The sequence below is a fragment of the Culex pipiens genome, chromosome 1, assembly GCF_016801865.2.
Source record: "Culex pipiens pallens isolate TS chromosome 1, TS_CPP_V2, whole genome shotgun sequence".
NCBI lineage: Eukaryota > Metazoa > Arthropoda > Insecta > Diptera > Culicidae > Culex > Culex pipiens.
The window spans coordinates 92,824,886-92,844,175 of record NC_068937.1 but is presented as its reverse complement, the minus strand read 5'-3'; the positions used below and the strand labels follow the sequence as shown (position 1 = coordinate 92,844,175).

The window sequence follows — 19,290 nt, the reverse complement described above, 5'->3', positions numbered from 1 at the left end:
ACACAATCATGAGTGAAATTAATGTTCTGAATTTAATTTTATTTCGACGAAGTCATGCACATTCGTTTCAGTTACGAGTACAATTGGTAGAATAAAAATTTATTTTGCAGAATTACTTAAGACTACGTAGCCATCGTGGTGAATTTGATAAACATTATATGATAAATTTCATTATTTCATATTAAATAAGTTCAAAAAATTCTATTCAAAAGAATTTTCAACATTCAGAGCTCATTGCATGTCACCACAAATCCCACATTTTTATTCACCCTCATTTCCGCCTCCACAAAAACCACGTGTAAGTGTGCGGTTGGCGGTCACACAAGCTGCTTGACGATGACAATTGGCCTCTGGCATTTAGCTGAAAGGAAAAAAGGGTGAGCTTTTGCATCCTTTGCACATTTTTATTTGTATTCTGCTACTCATCAAAGTGAACGTATACAAAAGGGATGATTCCAATGAATGTGTTTGTGATCCAGCATAATGGGGTGGAAAAATGAGAATGATGATGTAAACAAAGTTGTTGAATGAAGGAGGGTTAAACGGTGGAGAAGGTTTGACATGTGAAGGAAATTATATTTGCTGAAAAGCTAGAAATAGTAAGAGATTCGATTGAAATTCCGTAATTTTCAAATGCATACTGCCTACTTCTTACTTCTTACTTCTTACTTCTTACTTCTTACTTCTTACTTCTTACTTCTTACTTCTTACTTCTTACTTCTTACTTCTTACTTCTTACTTCTTACTTCTTACTTCTTACTTCTTACTTCTTACTTCTTACTTCTTACTTCTTACTTCTTACTTCTTACTTCTTACTTCTTACTTCTTACTTCTTACTTCTTACTTCTTACTTCTTACTTCTTACTTCTTACTTCTTACTTCTTACTTCTTACTTCTTACTTCTTACTTCTTACTTCTTACTTCTTACTTCTTACTTCTTACTTCTTACTTCTTACTTCTTACTTCTTACTTCTTACTTCTTACTTCTTACTTCTTACTTCTTACTTCTTACTTCTTACTTCTTACTTCATACTTCTTACTTCTTACTTCTTACTTCTTACTTCTTACTTCTTACTTCTTACTTCTTACTTCTTACTTCTTACTTCTTACTTCTTACTTCTTACTTCTTACTTCTTACTTCTTACTTCTTACTTCTTACTTCTTACTTCTTACTTCTTACTTCTTACTTCTTACTTCTTACTTCTTACTTCTTACTTCTTACTTCTTACTTCTTACTTCTTACTTCTTACTTCTTACTTCTTACTTCTTACTTCTTACTTCTTACTTCTTACTTCTTACTTCTTACTTCTTACTTCTTACTTCTTACTTCTTACTTCTTACTTCTTACTTCTTACTTCTTACTTCTTACTTCTTACTTCTTACTTCTTACTTCTTACTTCTTACTTCTTACTTCTTACTTCTTACTTCTTACTTCTTACTTCTTACTTCATACTTCTTACTTCTTACTTCTTACTTCTTACTTCTTACTTCATACTTCATACTTCTTACTTCTTACTTCTTACTTCTTACTTCTTACTTCTTACTTCTTACTTCTTACTTCTTACTTCTTACTTCTTACTTCTTACTTCTTACTTCTTACTTCTTACTTCTTACTTCTTACTTCTTACTTCTTACTTCTTACTTCTTACTTCTTACTTCTTACTTCTTACTTCTTACTTCTTACTTCTTACTTCTTACTTCTTACTTCTTACTTCTTACTTCTTACTTCTTACTTCTTACTTCTTACTTCTTACTTCTTACTTCTTACTTCTTACTTCTTACTTCTTACTTCTTACTTCTTAATTCTTACTTCTTACTTCTTACTTCTTACTTCTTACTTCTTACTTCTTACTTCTTACTTCTTACTTCTTACTTCTTACTTCTTACTTCTTACTTCTTACTTCTTACTTCTTACTTCTTACTTCTTACTTCTTACTTCTTACTTCTTTCATAAAAACTATAAATATCTGGAAACTGAAAAAAAAAATAAAATAAAATAAATATTCTAAAATAAAAATCAAACAATCTTATAAAAAAATGACCCTTAAACATTAAAATAAAAAAAAAGAAAACTGAACAACTGAAAATAAATTGAGATTTAAAAAACACAAAAGAGCTTTAAAACTTAAAAATTAAAAAAAAACCTAAGCACTTCAAAACTTAAAAAACCTAATAAGCTTAAAAACTTAATAAGCTTTAAAACTTAAAAACCTAAAAACTTAAAAACTTAAAAACTTAAAAACTTAAAAACTTAAAAAACATAAAAACTTAAAAACTCAAAAACTTAAAAACTTAAAAACATAAAAACCTTAAAAACTTAAAAAATTAAAAACTTAAAAACATAAAAGCTTAAAAATTTAAAAATTTAAAAATTTAAAAACTTAAAAACTCAAAAACTTAAAAACTTAAAAACTTAAAAACTTAAAAACTTAAAAACTTAAAAACTTAAAAACTTAAAAACTTAAAAACTTAAAAACCTAAAATCTTAAAAACTTAAAAACTTCAAAACTTCAAAACTTCAAAACTTCAAAACTTCAAAACTTAAAAACTTAAAAACTTAAAAACTTAAAACTTTAAAACTTTAAAACTTTAAAAATTTAAAACTTAAAAACTTAAAAACTTGAAAACTTAAAAACTTAAAAACTTAAAAACTTAAAAACTTAAAAACTTAAAAACTTAAAAACTTAAAAACTTAAAAACTTAAAAACTTAAAAACTTAAAAACTTAAAAACTTAAAAACTTAAAAACTTAAAAACTTAAAAACTTAAAAACTTAAAAACTTAAAAACTTAAAAACTTAAAAACTTAAAAACTTAAAAACTTAAAAACTTAAAAAATTAAAAACTTAAAAACTTAAAAACTTAAAAACTTAAAAACTTAAAAACTTAAAAACTTAAAAACTTAAAAACTTAAAAACTTAAAAACTAAAACTTAAAAACATAAAAATTAATATGACTCAAAATTATTATCACATGCTTCTGAAAAAGATAATGGAAAGGAAGAATTATTAAATTTCATGCATAAATAGGCTGATGCAAATATTTTTCAAAGATTCTGTCCCTCGAGGTCTGGCTCTGGCCGAGGTCGAGGGGAGTGGGGGCAAAAAAATAAAAAAATTGAAATATCAAGTCATAGTCTCAACATTTGAATCAAAAAAGTGTTTTTAAATACATTTACTCTAGTTCAGTTGTTGTGCAATCATTAGTTTACAAAAAAAATAAGATATGACAAAAACAAAAAAAAAATAGCAAAAAAAACTTTTTTCAAAAGATTTTTGAACAAATAAAAACATGCTAGAAATAATTCTAAACGAACGGAAATGCATTTTAAATTGATTCAAACTTAGATTAAAGTCAGATCCCTTCAAAGAGTATATATGCTCACTGGGAATACTGAACGGTAGGGGATGGGTTTCGACAAATCGCATGCTGGATTTCCAATCCAGAGGTCGTGAGTTCGATTCTCGTACCGGAATGATGAAGTCCATTAAAATTTGGGGTTCTTGCAAAAAAAATATTTGTCTCCCCTGATTTTTGAACCGATTTTGATTTGGGGGGGGGGGGGGGGGTTGACAAATGAATACAAATACAAACAGCTTAGCACAACATAACAGTAATACAATTTAATAATATATAAATGAATTCATGAACATAGTTTATCTAAACTTTTAAGTGTTTTCCGATTTTTGGTATCAAACAATCTTTAAAAAAAGCCATGCAGCAAAATTTTCCGTTTGATTTGTAATAACAAATTTAACGTTTTTTTTTCTAAATATTTTCCATTGTGCTTCATTTTCGTTTCACTGAAAATTGCTAATTTTAAGCAATACAGGCCAAACTTGATTATCCCGAATTCTTGGAAATGTCATTTCGGATAATCGAATCAAGATTTATTGTTTCGATGCCTTGGTTTAGGTCGAAAAACTTAAATAAGATCTCAAAGATGATTTAAAGTTATTTTAAAAGATTCAATCAAAGAAGGTGGCCTGAATTTTTGAGAAAAAAAAAGAAGGGGTACGCCAAAACTTCAAATTTAATTTCTATTAGCCAAACAAAACAAACAAGAATGACAAGGAAGACAAGAAATACAAGAAAGACAAGAAAGACAAGAAAGACAAGAAAGACAAGAAAGACAAGAAAGACAAGAAAGACAAGAAAGACAAGAAAGACAAGAAAGACAAGAAAGACAAGAAAGACAAGAAAGACAAGAAAGACAAGAAAGACAAGAAAGACAAGAAAGACAAGAAAGACAAGAAAGACAAGAAAGACAAGAAAGACAAAAAAGACAAGAAAGACAAGAAAGACAAGAAAGACAAGAAAGACAAGAAAGACAAGAAAGACAAGAAAGACAAGAAAGACAAGAAAAACAAAATAGACAAGAAAGACAAGAAAGACAAGAAAGACAAAATAGACAAGAAAGACAAGAAAGACAAGAAAGACAAGAAAGACAAGAAAGACAAGAAAGACAAGAAAGACAAGAAAGACAAGAAAGACAAGAAAGACAAGAAAGACAAGAAAGACAAGAAAGACAAGAAAGACAAGAAAGACAAGAAAGACAAGAAAGACAAGAAAGACAAGAAAGACAAGAAAGACAAGAAAGACAAGAAAGACAAGAAAGACAAGAAAGACAAGAAAGACAAGAAAGACAAGAAAGACAAGAAAGGCAAAAAAGACAAGAAAGACAAGAAAGATAATAAATCCAAACAACGAATAAGCCGAGCGATTACGGTTCAATTTAAAACAAACACTTGAAAAATCGTTCGACCATAACTAAAGGATTAGATTCCTCCCAAGGTCCTACCTCGCCGCTGCAAGCTGAAAGTGCACGAGACTAATCCGGAAAGAATTTTCAATTTAAGACCATCATCGTCTGGTAGATTGGCAAACTTGGCAAAACGGAACCAACGGAACCTGCAAAACCATGCTGGGTGAGTGTGTGGTACGAAATGAGTTTTCACCATTTTTCCACTGCTCTTGAGGATGACCGGATCACAGCCGGTAGTCTACCTCCGGGAGTAAACAGTAGGGTTCACCGTCGTCCAGATGCTAGCAGCATCGTGAGGAAGCGTAAAGTGAGTGTAAATATTTAAAAAATGCGCTTATAAATCTAAGGATGAGGTTTTTTTTTCTCTCTCCCTTGGCATCACACGTGTCGTTTCCATTTTTCTGAACGCGAAAATGTGTGTGCCGGTTTTTGAAAAATATGGCAAAAGTTTCCAATAGACGCAAAAATTCTCCTCGCCGACTGGTGGAGCCATCTAGGTGCCACTAGCGAACGGTAGATGGCTCTGTCTGCGTGAACGATGGCAAAACTTCGTCAGGTTTTGCCGCCACCCAACCTACATGTGAGCGAAGATGGAATGAGATTATTTTTCAATTCTGGCAAAGCTGCTTTCAACTTGGCGTCCCAAAAGCCGGTAAATTATTGCGGTTTTCTGAAAGTAGCGAACAGTTCCATTTCTCGTACTTTTTTATGTTTGTACTTTTTTTTGCTATTATTTGCCGACTTTCAAGTTTTCCTTTTGCTCCGTGATTAGACCAGGAGATGGAAAAGTTGTCTTGGTTAAGATTCCTTCTAGGAGGCGATCCGGAATCAGGTCAGTTGCAGACATTCATCGCAGTCGGGGCTGCTGGCTTTGGAATGAATGGAAAGTTTGGGCGCCCTCGATTGGCCACTAGCCGTGGAGTGCGGAGAGGGTAAAAGTTTCATCTCGTCAGCCAATTTGGAAAATTGCAAACTTTGTTCAATTTCATTGCGAAACGGGAAAAAAGGAACAGTTTGCGACACTTTAGTTGCTTTTGATGGTTTTTTTTTTAAAAACATATGCAATAAACCTGATCTGATATCATCACACCTGATCTAAACTGATTATCTGATCTCTACTCTACTCTACTCTACTCTACTCTACTCTACTCTACTCTACTCTACTCTACTCTACTCTACTCTACTCTACTCTACTCTACTCTACTCTACTCTACTCTACTCTACTCTACTCTACTCTACTCTACTCTACTCTACTCTACTCTACTCTACTCTACTCTACTCTACTCTACTCTACTCTACTCTACTCTACTCTACTCTACTCTACTTTAATCTTCTCTAAATTGCAAATTCTGATTATTTTTTTTTCTATTTTTCTTTTTCAGGTACGTACCAAAAATGAAATACTATTAAGTAATGCAAAAAATTCTAAATAGTAAGTTCATAAATTCTTTTTTCTTTCTTTCATTTTTTTATACAACCAATTTGAATACCTTCAGGCCATCCTGAATCATCCATCCCAGAAATGTTTACGGAAGTCCGTTTCTTCCCCGAGTCTACCAACGAACGCTGAATGACATCATTAATATTTGATTTCTTCATTAGACTGCCGGGGTCGGAATCTGCTACCATTTTTCCCCCCGTTCAAGTTGTAACCTTCTTTTTCATTTGGCCAGAAATTGAGCTGCCATGTTTCTTTAAAGGTTTTCTTTGACTGTGTTGTTGCTAACCCTTGGTTGTTTCACCATGTTTTTATTTACCCTCACGCTCTTGGGGAGCAATCACAAACAAACAAACCGCAGCACAGTTCTGAACAGAACCCTGCAGGAATTAAGGGATAATGTTGGGTTGTGTTGGTTTGCTCTTAACGGAGTATTCGAAAGGGATGATAGTTGTAGACCCTTTTCCGTTACCTACTACTTCAAGGAAGTAAAAGCAAAACGTACATCTGGACTTTTTTTTTAGGGGTAGCTACCCCGAAAGTCATTCAAGTGAGAGGCTTGAAGTAAAACTGGTTCAAAATGTGTCAATTTGTAGGGACTAGGAATCTATTTTATCAACATTTTAAAACAAACTTTTGAAAAAGTTACGTGCTTTTTTTGAATTTGTTTTTAATTATAATTTCATTTTCAAAAAATGTTATTTTTTCAAATTTGAAGATGATTTTATATTAAACTAACAGTAAGCTCATTATTTTATAATAACCTTTGTAAAAACAAATTAATGAAAAAAATCTCTGATATTCTTCATGTACTCTCAAAATTTCTTAAATTGATAAATGTTGTCTAAATCGCTTCAAAATTTATTTTTAACATTTTCAGGCCTGACTTTAATAAAATATTTTAAATGGTTTTATAAATCAGTTCTGAAAGGGTTAATGCAAAAGGTCTACATTGAACAAATTAGGCAATTAAACTTAATTTTCTTTTATAACATTCCTGCAATTTCAAAAAATGTATGTTTAATATTGATTGACGATTATATCTTAGATTCAATTCATTTCAATTCATCTGTTAACTAGTCATTATTCCAAAACAATTCTTAAAACACCTTAATTTTTTTCGTTTTAAATTTTGGTTTTACAGCATGCTTTCATTGGACTGGCTGCGTTTGTGTTTGATTAGATTAGATAAGATTAAGTTTTGTTTTTACACCCTTAAAAATTATCCCAAAAGATATTGGAAAGATTTTTTTTATTACGACTTCGATTATTTAATTAACAAAACGGCAGCAATTGCTTACACAAAACTTTAAAATTTTATTGCATATGAATCAAATCAAAACTAAACCGGATCACTTTTTGCAACTTTGCTCAGAAGCAGACATGAAACATGCTGGAAACATATTTTCATGTAATTTCAATATTTTGCCAATGGAGTATCATGTCTTAAGCATGTTATGACACTGGTTGCTTGCAAGTTTAAAAACATAGCTCGACACTTTGAATTTCTTTTATGTAACTAAAAATGAAAGGTTCATAATGTTGTTCAGTTGGCACATTTCTTTGATTCTGTTAATTTTTTTATTTTTCAATATAAGAATTTTGTAATTCTCTGAAAAACAAAATGTTTTCGAGATCATAAATATAGTTTTTTTTTTTGATCAATGTTCGGAATGGCAAAATTAAGTGGAACAAATTGTTAACTCCTTTATTTGACGCCCTAGCCAAATGAAGTCTTGGAACGAGTTGCCCCAACGGAATCCGGTAAAAGTGGACCATATTTGTCCCCAGTTAAAAATATAAACAAATCTGGATCTTTTGCAATCTGAAGCATCCAAATTGGACAGTTTTACCAAAAGTTATGAAGTTTAAAGAAAAAAAAAGGGGGTCAAATGACTACCCGAGCGTTTGAGTGTTAACAAGGGCCATCACAAGGTGATAGCCTTTTAGAAGTGTCAATCAAAATCCATAAACTTTGTTGGATGACGTGGTGTCTTGGACAAAGTTTTAGAGGATAAAAATTCATGAAAGTTTGTCGAAGGTGTCAAGTTTCTAGCTCTTGATATAAAAAACACACTTTTTTGTTGAAAGGTAAGCATTTTAGCATCCTACTATGCTCTGAAGAGTTTATAACACGTTTATGTTTTATTTTTATAACATAAAATAACAATTTTTGCCAAAGACATAAAAACTTTTTGTGCCTATTTTGAGGAGTTAAAACTTTTTTTAAGTGATTTTGAGCCTATTTTCAAGTTATTATGTTTTCAAAATGGCACAGTTTGGCGCAAAATCAAAAAAGCATCTGAAAGTACATACTTTCAATTACATTTCTTGAAAATATCTCCATGTTTTTCGATATCTCAATATGAATTTGACAGTTTTAATCAATTAATTTATAATTTTTATACGGAATCCTATTGAAAACGATCTACATTCGATAATGAACGGTTAAATTTATTTTTAAACTAGTAAAAAAAACATGCAGAGTTACAAAAAACACGAAATCTTAAAATGAGTCTTTTGTTTTAAATGAAATAATACCCTTCTGTGTTATTGCAGATTCGAACAGGACATTAAATTTCTCATAATATTACATGTTTCAAAAATTTTACACTTTAGTAACGAAAACTGGAAGAATTTTTGTAACTAGTTTTTTTTTCGATGAAAAATACGTTTTAAGAAGTTGTGAGTACGCCAACAAATGGGGCGTCCAATTTTACAAAAAAAATCCCTTAAGTCTTAAATTTTTCTTTTTTCGATCCGTGGCCCTAAATCTTGCAAAAGCAAGTGCCCTGTTTGCTTAAAAATACAAAAATAAGCGTTATATAATGTGTTTAAAACAATTAATGATCAATTGTAAAAGACAATAGGGGGAGAGGGGGTAATATGCACCCCCTAAGGGAAAACTGTGATTTCTCAACCATTACAGCATTACTGTGGAAGAATTTTGTTCGATGTTCTAAACCAACTATTATTCTTCGTCATCCATGTGAAAAAAGTCTTTAAAATCCTCAAAATTGTTCGAAAATATCAAATTTCTAAAAACATTTCTGATTCATTTCAAACAACCATGCGGGGCAATATGCACCGCAATATTGGGGCAAAATGCACTACAACAATGGGGCAAAATGCACCACAACATGGGGCAAAATGCACCGACTAAAAGCAGTTTCCACTAGTCACCACTAGATGACACCGCTGTTTTTACAAAGGAGCTTCACAGCGGTGCATTTTGCCCCGACTACGCTTTTTGTAGAAAATTTAATTAAAAATGCATTTTTTGATGTTTTTGGACTCATCTATCTACAGAATAATGAAGATTATGGCAAAAACTAGATACCTCAACACTTACAATATCAATAAATGCTTTTTATATTGTCCAAAAATCATAATGAAAGTTCAATGAAAATTAGATGAAAACACAACATTTCAATGTTTTGAAAATAACTTAAGCTGATTTTATACTACGAAGCTCAAATTTTTCAATTATGGTTTAGCAATATTAAGCTTCCAATTTCTTTGATTTTTTCCCAGAAAATTCTTCCAAATACCGAGAAAAGCAGGGGGTGCATTTTGCCCCGGGGGTGCTTATTACCCCCTCTCCCCCTACAAGGATTTTTGAAAGAAGGGGGATAAAAACCTGAAATAAAATTTACGATGGCCTAAGAAAGAAGTGAAAAAGCTAGCCATGACTTCAAGAAATATAGAGTGCTGTGGCCCATCAATTTAACAAATATTTATTAATTCTAGAACCAACAAAAAATTTAACCAGATTATTTTGTACGGCGAACGAAATTTTTCTATTTTTTCCTGTGAACCACAACTTTACAAACACGTAATTTTCAAGAAAATTTTAAAATGTTCGACTGACACCCATCACCTTTTAAAGGTTCAAGGTATTAGATCATGTTGAAATAATTTGAAGCACCATGTGTCTCCATCAAAAGTTGTTAGGAAGACTTAATATTTATGGAGACGTAAGGTGCTTTATGTTTGTTCTCTACCAACTCACACGAAATCGAGAAAAGTAGCCCCGACCCCTCTTCGAACTTTTGTCCCTGATCACGAATCCGAGGTCAGTTTTTTGATATCTCGCGAAGGAGGGGCGGTACTACCCCTTCCATTTTTGAACATGCGAAAAAAGAGGTGTTTTTCAATAATTTGTTTGATGAGATAGAAATTTGGTGTGAAATGGACTTTTATGTGAAATTGTACGCCCGATTTGATGGAGCACTCAGAATTCCGAAAAAAAACGTATTTTTGATCGAAAAAACACTAAAAAAGTTTTAAAAACTCTGCTTTTTTCCGTCACTCGACTGTAATTTTTTTTGAAACCTGTGATTTTAAGGGAAACTTAATGTACTCGTTGAATCTTCATTGACCCAGCAGTGTCATTTTTTCATTTAGAACAAAATTTTTCATTTTAAAATTTCGTGTTTTTTCTAACTTTGCAGGGTTATATTTTTAGAGTTTAACCATGTTCTACAAAGTTGTAGAGGGGGTTTGCTTATAAACATCACGAGTTATCGCGATTTTACGAAAAAAAGTTTTGAAAAAGTTACTTTTTGCGTTTCTTTTTGTATCGTGGTCCGTGTCTATCGCGAGTGACCATGAACGGCCATGATCAACGACGACCAACTTTTTCAAAACTTTTTTTTGTAAAGTCTCAAAAACTCGTGATGGTTACAAGGAAACCCCTCATGTTTATACATCAAAAAATTACACATCAAAAAAAGTTAGAAAAAACACGAAATTTTAAAATGAAAATTTTTGTTCTATATGAAAAAATGACCCTTCTGGGTCAATGTAGATTCAAAAAGAACACTAAATTTTCCTTAAAATGGCATGTTCTTAAAAATTTTATATTCAATTAATGGAAAATGGCAGAGTTTTTAAAACATTTTTGGTGTTTTTTTTTTTCGATAAAAATACGTTTTATTCCATTTCCATCTCATCACCGTTTCAGGCTGCAATTTTTTTTAAAAACACCTCTTTTTTCGCATGTTCAAAAATGGAAGGGGTCGTATCGCCTAATGAAACTTTTTATTGGTTTTCAAAAAAAAACTATTTAGTTTTCAAAACTTCTGAAAATAAGTAGTTTTAGAAACCATAATATTCGCAAAACAATGTTTATTTTTATTGGCCAAAACTCCCACTGTGCACTTAGTCTAGCAGTACGTGCCTGAGCCAGTAATTTCCACCGTGGTAGCCTTTTCGAAAGCAAATGAGAAGGAAATAAAATCCTACCGCACAAGTAAAACACCTGACCAAAGGAAAAGCAGAAGCAGGGTTGGAAAAAAGAGTGGTTCAAGGATATCGTGTAAGGGCGTGAGGGGTGGGAGAATGGGATTGCACAAACAACATTTAAGCAGGACAAAATGAAGGTTGTGAATATTTGCTTGGCTCTTTGGACTTTTATTCCCTAACAGAGGGGGTGAGGGGGGGGGGGGTTGGTTGTTGGACTACGTGTTGATTCCTAGTTTATGTCGGTGTATTTGAAAATTGGATAGGCTTTTCCACTTTCTCTCGACATGAGCCAGCATGGGGCGGAATGAAAGGTCCAGCTTGGAAAAGGTTCGTTGGAGGTGGCTCAGCTGACAGAAAGGTAAAAATGCAAATGAAGCGTTTTTAATATTCTATTTGTATTTCGTTTTCAAGCTTGTTTGAGAATATTTGAGAAGGAGGGGGATAAAAACTGAATGCAAGATGGAATGAATAGTCGGTGATAGATAAACGATCGGTTTGGTGTGGCCCAGAAAATCGTACGTTTCGATTTCTCAAGATTATTTTTCACTTTTTCCCCTGGCAAGATCTATTGGTTTTTCCTTCCTGGAACTGGGACAGATGGAAGCGATGGATGAAGGCTCAGACAAACAAGATTTTGGCTACACGTTCGACATGCAAATTTTGGACAAACAGCTTTCTGGGAGGTTTGTGGGGGGAAGGGGACTTCAGACGTCTGTTTGACACCTACACCTCCAAATAATTTTGCTTTGGGCTTTTTTGTGAAAACCCCATTATCGGGAGACGTGCTGAGAAGTGGAATGCAAACAGTTTAACGAATTTAGACAAATTAAGATTGAAGTTGTTTTAAATGGAGGAAGCCTGCACCAAATTTGGAAAATTTCATGCATTCAGCACATTGATTACAATCAGTAAGGAGACAACGTCTTCTGGAGTTGATCATATCATTTTTAGGTTTTTCTCATTATCATATATTAAATTAAATATTCCACATTTGTGCAGTATTATGTAAGCTTGATCAGTTGCAGAAAACACATAACTGGCACACGTTTAAGAAATGTACAATCCACCTGTGATAATACAAACTTAAGTTATGTATTTGTTGTTCAGTTATCACTGCTTCAGTTTCACCATTTGTCAGTTTCAACCCAACCAGTTGGCAGAGCGTTTCAAAATGATTGTGAAACAAACACTATTCATCACACTTTTATCATTTTACCTGGCACTTCTCAGCGATTCCCAACAAATTCTCGAAAAAAAGAAAGTGGTCGTCGACATAGACAAATCGCTCACCAAATACCTGGTGAAATTTTACAAAGTAAAGGAAGCAATTGAAATATCTCAATTTCTTCTTGGAACTCACCACTTCTTTCGAGCATTTTTCAGCACCGTCTCGTCGAAGGACAAAACAACGCCATATCTCCGCTGCTAGATCTGTACGCGCTGGTGCTGCTGTACAAAGTGTCGGATGCTTCGGCCAAAACGGACCTTCACACCCTGCTGGGCATTCCGGAGGGCGCCGAGGATGGGACGATGGACAAGTTTGAGGCCAAAATTAGGCTGTATCTTGAGCAAAGTGGGGGAAATTCTGTTTTTGGAACGCAATTGTTCGTCGATTCGAGAATCAAAGGTGTTACAAAGGAGTTGCAGGATAAAAAGTTCTTCACATCTTCACTGATTAACTTTAGTCGGAAGGCAGAATTTCAGCAAAAGATCAACAGTTGGATGACGAGCTTGGGAGTTCCAAACAAGCATCCCTTTGTGCACAACTTCAACTTTGATGACAAAACAGTTTCACTTATCTTGGAAGTGATGGCAGTTCGCTGGAAGCTTCCATTGGCACTTTCAACTACTTCAAAGGCATTTCTTGGAGAACAGGTCAAGCATTTGGAGGGAACACTCGAAGCTCGTTACGCCAAAATTGACAAGTTGGGAATTCAAGTCCTGGAACAGCTACCTAGCGATTCAGGTCTGAAATTGTGGCTAATTCTTCCAAATTCGATGGTTACCTTCATCAATAAAACGGTTGGAGAAGACACTCTTAATGAAATTGCTAAAAGTCTACGAAACAAGCAGCAATATGTGACAATTTCGGTTCCTCAAATTGAAATTGAGTTCAACTCTGAGGAAAACGCGTTTCTCCAGAACAATTTCCACGTGCTTTCGTCAATGTTCAGCTCTCCTTCAATCAGGTTGGAACTCGACAAGAAGGAAAAGCATCCCATTCAGGGATTCCTTATGCACTGTATGTTCCAGTTTGTCGAAGACAATTCGGCTAAAGTTTCTCAACAAGCAACTTTGGCTGTAAACTTCGATAAACCTTTCACTGTGATGGCGCTGACCACGGACACCAACATTCCTCTGCTGATGGCAAACTACTTTTCCGTAAGGGATAAAATGCTTACCATGGAAGATGAAGAGCAAAGTTTAGCTGAACAAGTTGCTAAAGAAGAACTTGGGAATCGTGAAGATCTTTAATTGTTTTCAAGAGTGTACCGTTGTTCAAAATTGTAATGGATTGAATCAATAATCTTTTAGAACGAAAAATACATTTGATAATCCTGTTATTCCAGCTTTACTTAATTTTACGACGAAATTCAACTCTGGCAGCACTGCTCCACAGCATAAAGTTCCGTCACGCGTCCAGCCATAAAAAAAAACTCAAATGACATAATAAAATTCAGGGCTGTGGAGTCGGAGTCGGAGTCGGAGCCGGAGTCGGTGGAGTCGGGTCTTTTTGGGGACCTGGAGTCGGAGTCGGAGTCGGAGTCGTCAAAACTCGAATAGCTGGAGTCGGAGTCGGAGTCGGAGTCGGCTAAATTTTATGAGCTGGAGTCGGAGTTGGAGCCGGAGTCGTAGATTTCTGATTGACCCGGAGTTGGAGCTGGAGTCGGAGTTATCAAAATATTTTATATAATTTATGAACTTATTTATTGTTCAATATTTGTTATAATTCAGGTTAATTCCCATTTTTTAAATTTATTTATTGAATCGCGTGCACTGCGTTGACATTTTTATAATCAATTCATTTTCGGATTTCTGTCTCTTTTTGCTTGTATTTACAGTATGTAAAATAAGTATTTACACCCCTTGGGCCCTATGCACATTTTGTGATGAAACATGTAAACAATTTAAAGTTTGACAGAAACCTAGTACTACGTTTTGTACAGAAACTCATGCCGAACATTTTGGTACAAGCTCATGAAAAGATGATTTCTATAAAAAGATCTATAACAAATACTATTACAAAAATCAAAAAAGGTACAAAAATAGTTTGCACCTTTCGAAAAATTAACATAAATAAAGTTATTTGATGACAATTCACCATAAATCCAGCCTCCCAACTCCAAATAGGCATCTTTGACCGATTAAAAAAATAATTTGGATTGAGTATAAAGTTTACTAACTTCTTAGTATAAAAGTTTATATAACTCTGGAAATTCTATATAAAACTTATCTAAACTTAATTTTGCAAACTTTTAATTCAACTAAATGTCAATATATTACTAAAGATTTGCTAAGGTTTTAAGTAGATCCTTTTTGTTAATAGGAAAATAAAGGTTCACTATCAGTACTTAACAAAAAAACCCGATTTAATATCACCAGAGGTTAAATAGAGCCTTTCTTACAAAATGATTAAACTCCGAGAAATATATTGGTGCAATTATTTTTTCAAAAGCATAATGATACCATCCAGTGAGAATTTTACCTAAAGCTTCGAATCTTTTAAGGCTAAACCTCAAATGCCATTTTTTTTAATTTCAGAAGTACATTATTTGTCGCAAAACATTTAAATTTAATTAAAAAAAACATATTGGATTGACATTATTAGAAAAATAAATAAAGGGTACTCAGTCTATAATGTTAGTCTATGATTAACTTAAAAAAATATGTATCGCTATTGCACTTTGTCGATCAATAATGAGAAGCCAGAAAGAACACTTTCACGCGCAGCGTAAAACGCGCAAGCGTAAAAGCGCTGGCGTTGAAGCTTCGGCTTGACGACTTGTCGAGCTTTCGAGCGAGAACGAGCCGGGACTTCGAATTTGATGTTCAGTATATGATTTTGTATAAATCCAAAAAATTAATAGGAATAAATAGGGTAAAAATAAGACGGAAAACACTAAAATCGCTATATCTCTGGAAATACATTTTGGAAAAGCTTCAAATTTTGGGCCCAAACAGTTTTTGGCGCATGTTTTCGAATGGCTTTTTGTTTGAAACTGAAATCTTTAAATTTGATAGTGTTATCTGTAAAATAGTCCAAAAAATACCTCTAAAAATGGCTTTGACCACATTTACTGGTCGAAAATTGTGAATCGAAAAATAAAATGTTCGCCTCCGACCCCACGGCTACAGATCAGGCTTTTAAAAATTGTGGGTTTTACGAGCGGTTTTCCAGTGATGGAAGACACAAATTTTTAAGAGCGGATACAGACATCGGCCATGTATTTCAGAAAAAGAGCTCTCAAAAATCAGACTTTGAGTTCCGGGTTTCGGGCGAAAATTCAATCGAAAGAACGCATCTAAACCTTCAATTTAGTAATAGGATTTTTTCCTGGGACGAATCCTCGCCGTGCACGAATTTTTTTAGATTTCTGAAAAAAGCGTTTTTCCAAAAGCAAACCTTAAACCTTTCTTTTGTAAGAAAGGCAAAAATGTAACATTTGTAAAATTGACATTATAACTAAAATAATAAAATATCAACTATTATATCAATCTACTACTTGGACCGTAAAATGCTGAAAACATTTAAAACAAACAAAAAATATCGAAAATAAGTTGCAACTAATTTTGAAATAATCATTGAATTGATTAGATATATCGATTACCTAAGTATTTACAATTTCTCTTAAAGTGTTGATTCTTAAGGATCCACTACACGCGAACATTTTTTGATTCGCCTTTTTTACGGAAATTGTCATAACTCTGAAAAGAAAACAGTTAGAGTTCCACTTTATGTATTAGGTAGGTCCTGAAGAAATGTTATGCAAAGTTAACATAATTTTCGCAAGTTTTTTTTTGCTTTTTGAAGAAACTTTTGAAACAATCAGATCAGTTTAGGTCTTGTAAACTTTGCATAACTTTTCTACAGAACTTAATACAAAAAGTGGGACTCTAACTGTTTTCTATTCTGAGTTATGACAATTTCCGTAAAAAACTCGAAGCAAAAAATGTTTGCGTGTAGTGAATTCTTAAATAATATCGTTGAACAAGTCTTTTTTTTTAAAATACCTTAAATCGGGGTTATATAATTGATATAATTTTATTTTTTTTTTTCAAGTATTAGAACTTTCTCATGATTTGTTTAAAGTGTGTACTGGGCTGGATCACACAATTTCCATATACTTCCTCTGAAATAAATTCAAAAGAGCTTTAAAAAATAGTGACTTTAAAAAATGTCTATTTCAAAACCAGCGTTTCCTTTTATAGTTACTGTGTTTCTTTAAAATTTCAGCCTAAAATTATTCAAATGGATTTTATATGCCAATTCGAGCATGAAGGTTAACTTTCTTTTAATATTTCATTTAAAAAAGTACAGTTAAAAATTAGTGTAGCTAGTATATAAACTTTAAAAAAATGAATGTACATTTAAAGTAGTTAAATAAAAAGTTCCAATTTTTCAAACAAAAAATTTTAAATTTATTTTGAAAATTGTTGTGCAGAAAATGCGTTTAAATCTGAAGATATTTATGATTTTTGTATCAAAAATGCTGAAAACATGTAACATAGAACAACGAACACTTATCTACCAAGCTTAGTATGGTTCCATATCATTCTGTTTGTATAAATAATTCGTATGTATAATTTTGTTAAACACCCCGAACATAAATGTCATTATTCGCGCAAGTGTGAACTGAAATGTGAGTGATGTGATTAATTGAAATTTTTTAAATATTTTAAATACAGAATAGGTGTCGGAGTCGGAGTCGGAGTCGGAGCCGGAGTCAACAATTTGTGGAAAGCTGGAGTCGGAGTCGGAGTCGGAGTCGGCTAGAGTTAAAAGGCCGGAGTCGGAGTCGGAGCCGGAGTCATCAATTTGTGGAAAGCCGGAGCCGGAGTCGGAGTCGGAGTCGGCTTAACTCAGAAAGCCGGAGTCGGAGTCGGAGTCGGAGTCGCTTGAAACATGACCCGACTCCGCAGCCCTGATAAAATTAAATTACAATAAAAAAGCAAAAAAGGATGAAGAATGACAGCATCCTCGCAGAAGCACGGGCAGCGTAATCAAATTGCCAGTTGCCATCATTCTCAACCCACCACCCCCGGGGCTAATCCCGTCTTCCACAGCTCTACCAGGAAGAAACTGTGTAATATTCATGATGAACCAAGGTGGGGGGTGGCGCCTGTCACTGGGCGACGTTGAGACGCCACCCCGCCGAACGAAACAATTCAAGGAAGCGATATCGCTGAGGAAAATCACAGAAATGCATTGTTTCGCTGTAAACTTCGGGGGAAATATCTTTCGAAGACTTGGGAAACCCGGCGCATCGGGGAATATCATACAAAATGGTACCGTGCTGATGGGGAAAACTGATACAAAAAATAAAAGAAACCAGAATATTTAACGCAATAATATAAAATTCGTTTTACTACGTTCACTAAAAATCGTTCCAAATTGGATGCTTGGACCCCCTCGTAACAAAACATCCAAACAAATAAAAAAAAGCGTTTGAAGCGTAACACGGCCTTCGACCCGCCCTCCTTCTAACTGCGATACGTAATAAAAGAACGCTTTTTAATATATTTTTTCTTTTCAGTTGCATAAGATTGTTCTTAGCATGTTTTTAAATTTATTTATATAAACATTTCTATTTATTTATTTGTAAACAAACATTTTGACACTTTGAATTACTTTTTAAGCTCTATAAAAATATCTTTTTGCAATTCCGCTGTGAAACTGTCAACTTTTCCTGTCCTTCTGGAGAAATGAAACGGCCTACTTTTTCCTACCAAATATAAAAGAATGGAAAATGAATATCTTTCAATACCAGTGCTGAAAAGTTCTACTTTTCAGCCGGTAATGGGTGCTGAAAAGATGATTTTTTTTTAAATTTTTCACATTTTTCAATATTTTTTGTTGTGAACGGTGAATTTACTAAACACATAAATGTTTGACATATGTTTCCATTCTAGGAATTTTTTCGGAACTCGGTAAACCTCGTTGGATAAATGTACGACTCACGCTGAAAAAAATCTTCTTTTTGCAACTTGTTGCATAAACTACTATTAAAAGTTTTTACCTTCCTCATTAAAAATTTCTTTAATAATCAAAAAGCAAAAACATAATCTGCATTAAAATTAAATTTTCTACAAATTTCACGGGACTCGGAAAACCCCTAAATATTCTAAAATGCATGATTTTTATGATCTAATGTAATATTTTGAAGCAAAATTCATTTAATCTTCAATTTATCAAGATTGCATCATTTAATTTATTTTGTAATTTTACCTTCAACATAAATTCGTAGTTAAGTTGTTACTGCAGGGAATGAAAATATGAATTAAATTGATGTTTCCAACAACAACTTCTGATAAAAAAGAGGTGCCGTAAATAGCGATCTTTGGTAACAAAATATTTTTCTGACACATTCCGGCGTTGCAACATCACGAAATTTTTCACTTTTTTAGTAATATGTCTCGTATGATATCAAAACAATTCCAAAAATTAAATGTCATTATAGATTCGGATTAGATACTCGGATCTATAGGTAGTGACTATGTAAAACAAATTTTATGTCGAACTTCTCATTTGTCACATCGATTACTCCGTGACGTTGCAACGGAGTGAGAAATAGCGAAATTAAACACTTTTTGGTTTCTCACACATTAATAACTCATTTTTAA

At 33.1% G+C, this 19,290-nt stretch overlaps 2 protein-coding genes across 3 annotated transcripts in view; both read left to right on the top strand.

Annotated features, from left to right (window-relative positions):
* The window catches only part of LOC120424512 (proteoglycan Cow), a 320,210-nt gene that overhangs the window by 149,515 nt on the left and 151,405 nt on the right, over positions 1 to 19,290 (top strand). The gene's annotated exons all lie outside the window — the stretch shown is intronic.
* LOC120424513 (uncharacterized) lies at positions 12,563 to 14,126 on the top strand. 2 transcript variants are annotated; one of them, XM_039588668.2, is made up of 3 exons: positions 12,563 to 12,763; positions 12,832 to 13,955; positions 14,019 to 14,126. In XM_039588668.2, the coding sequence occupies exons 1-2, from the start codon at positions 12,620 to 12,622 to the stop codon at positions 13,921 to 13,923; spliced, it is 1,236 nt and encodes a 411-aa protein (XP_039444602.1). In that variant the 5' UTR covers positions 12,563 to 12,619; the 3' UTR covers positions 13,924 to 13,955; positions 14,019 to 14,126. The 2 variants fall into 2 exon arrangements, with proteins under 2 accessions (XP_039444602.1, XP_039444601.1); XM_039588667.2 differs by lacking the exon at positions 14,019 to 14,126 and having other exon boundaries at positions 12,564 to 12,763; positions 12,832 to 14,012.

Bases quoted from the DNA above. Each gene is read 5' to 3' on its own strand.
- LOC120424513 (XM_039588668.2), top strand. From the start codon at position 12,620: ATGATTGTGAAACAAACACTATTCATCACACTTTTATCATTTTACCTG. The intron at 12,764-12,831 runs GTAAAGGAAGCA...AGCATTTTTCAG, and splicing joins ACCTGGTGAAATTTTACAAA to CACCGTCTCGTCGAAGGACA.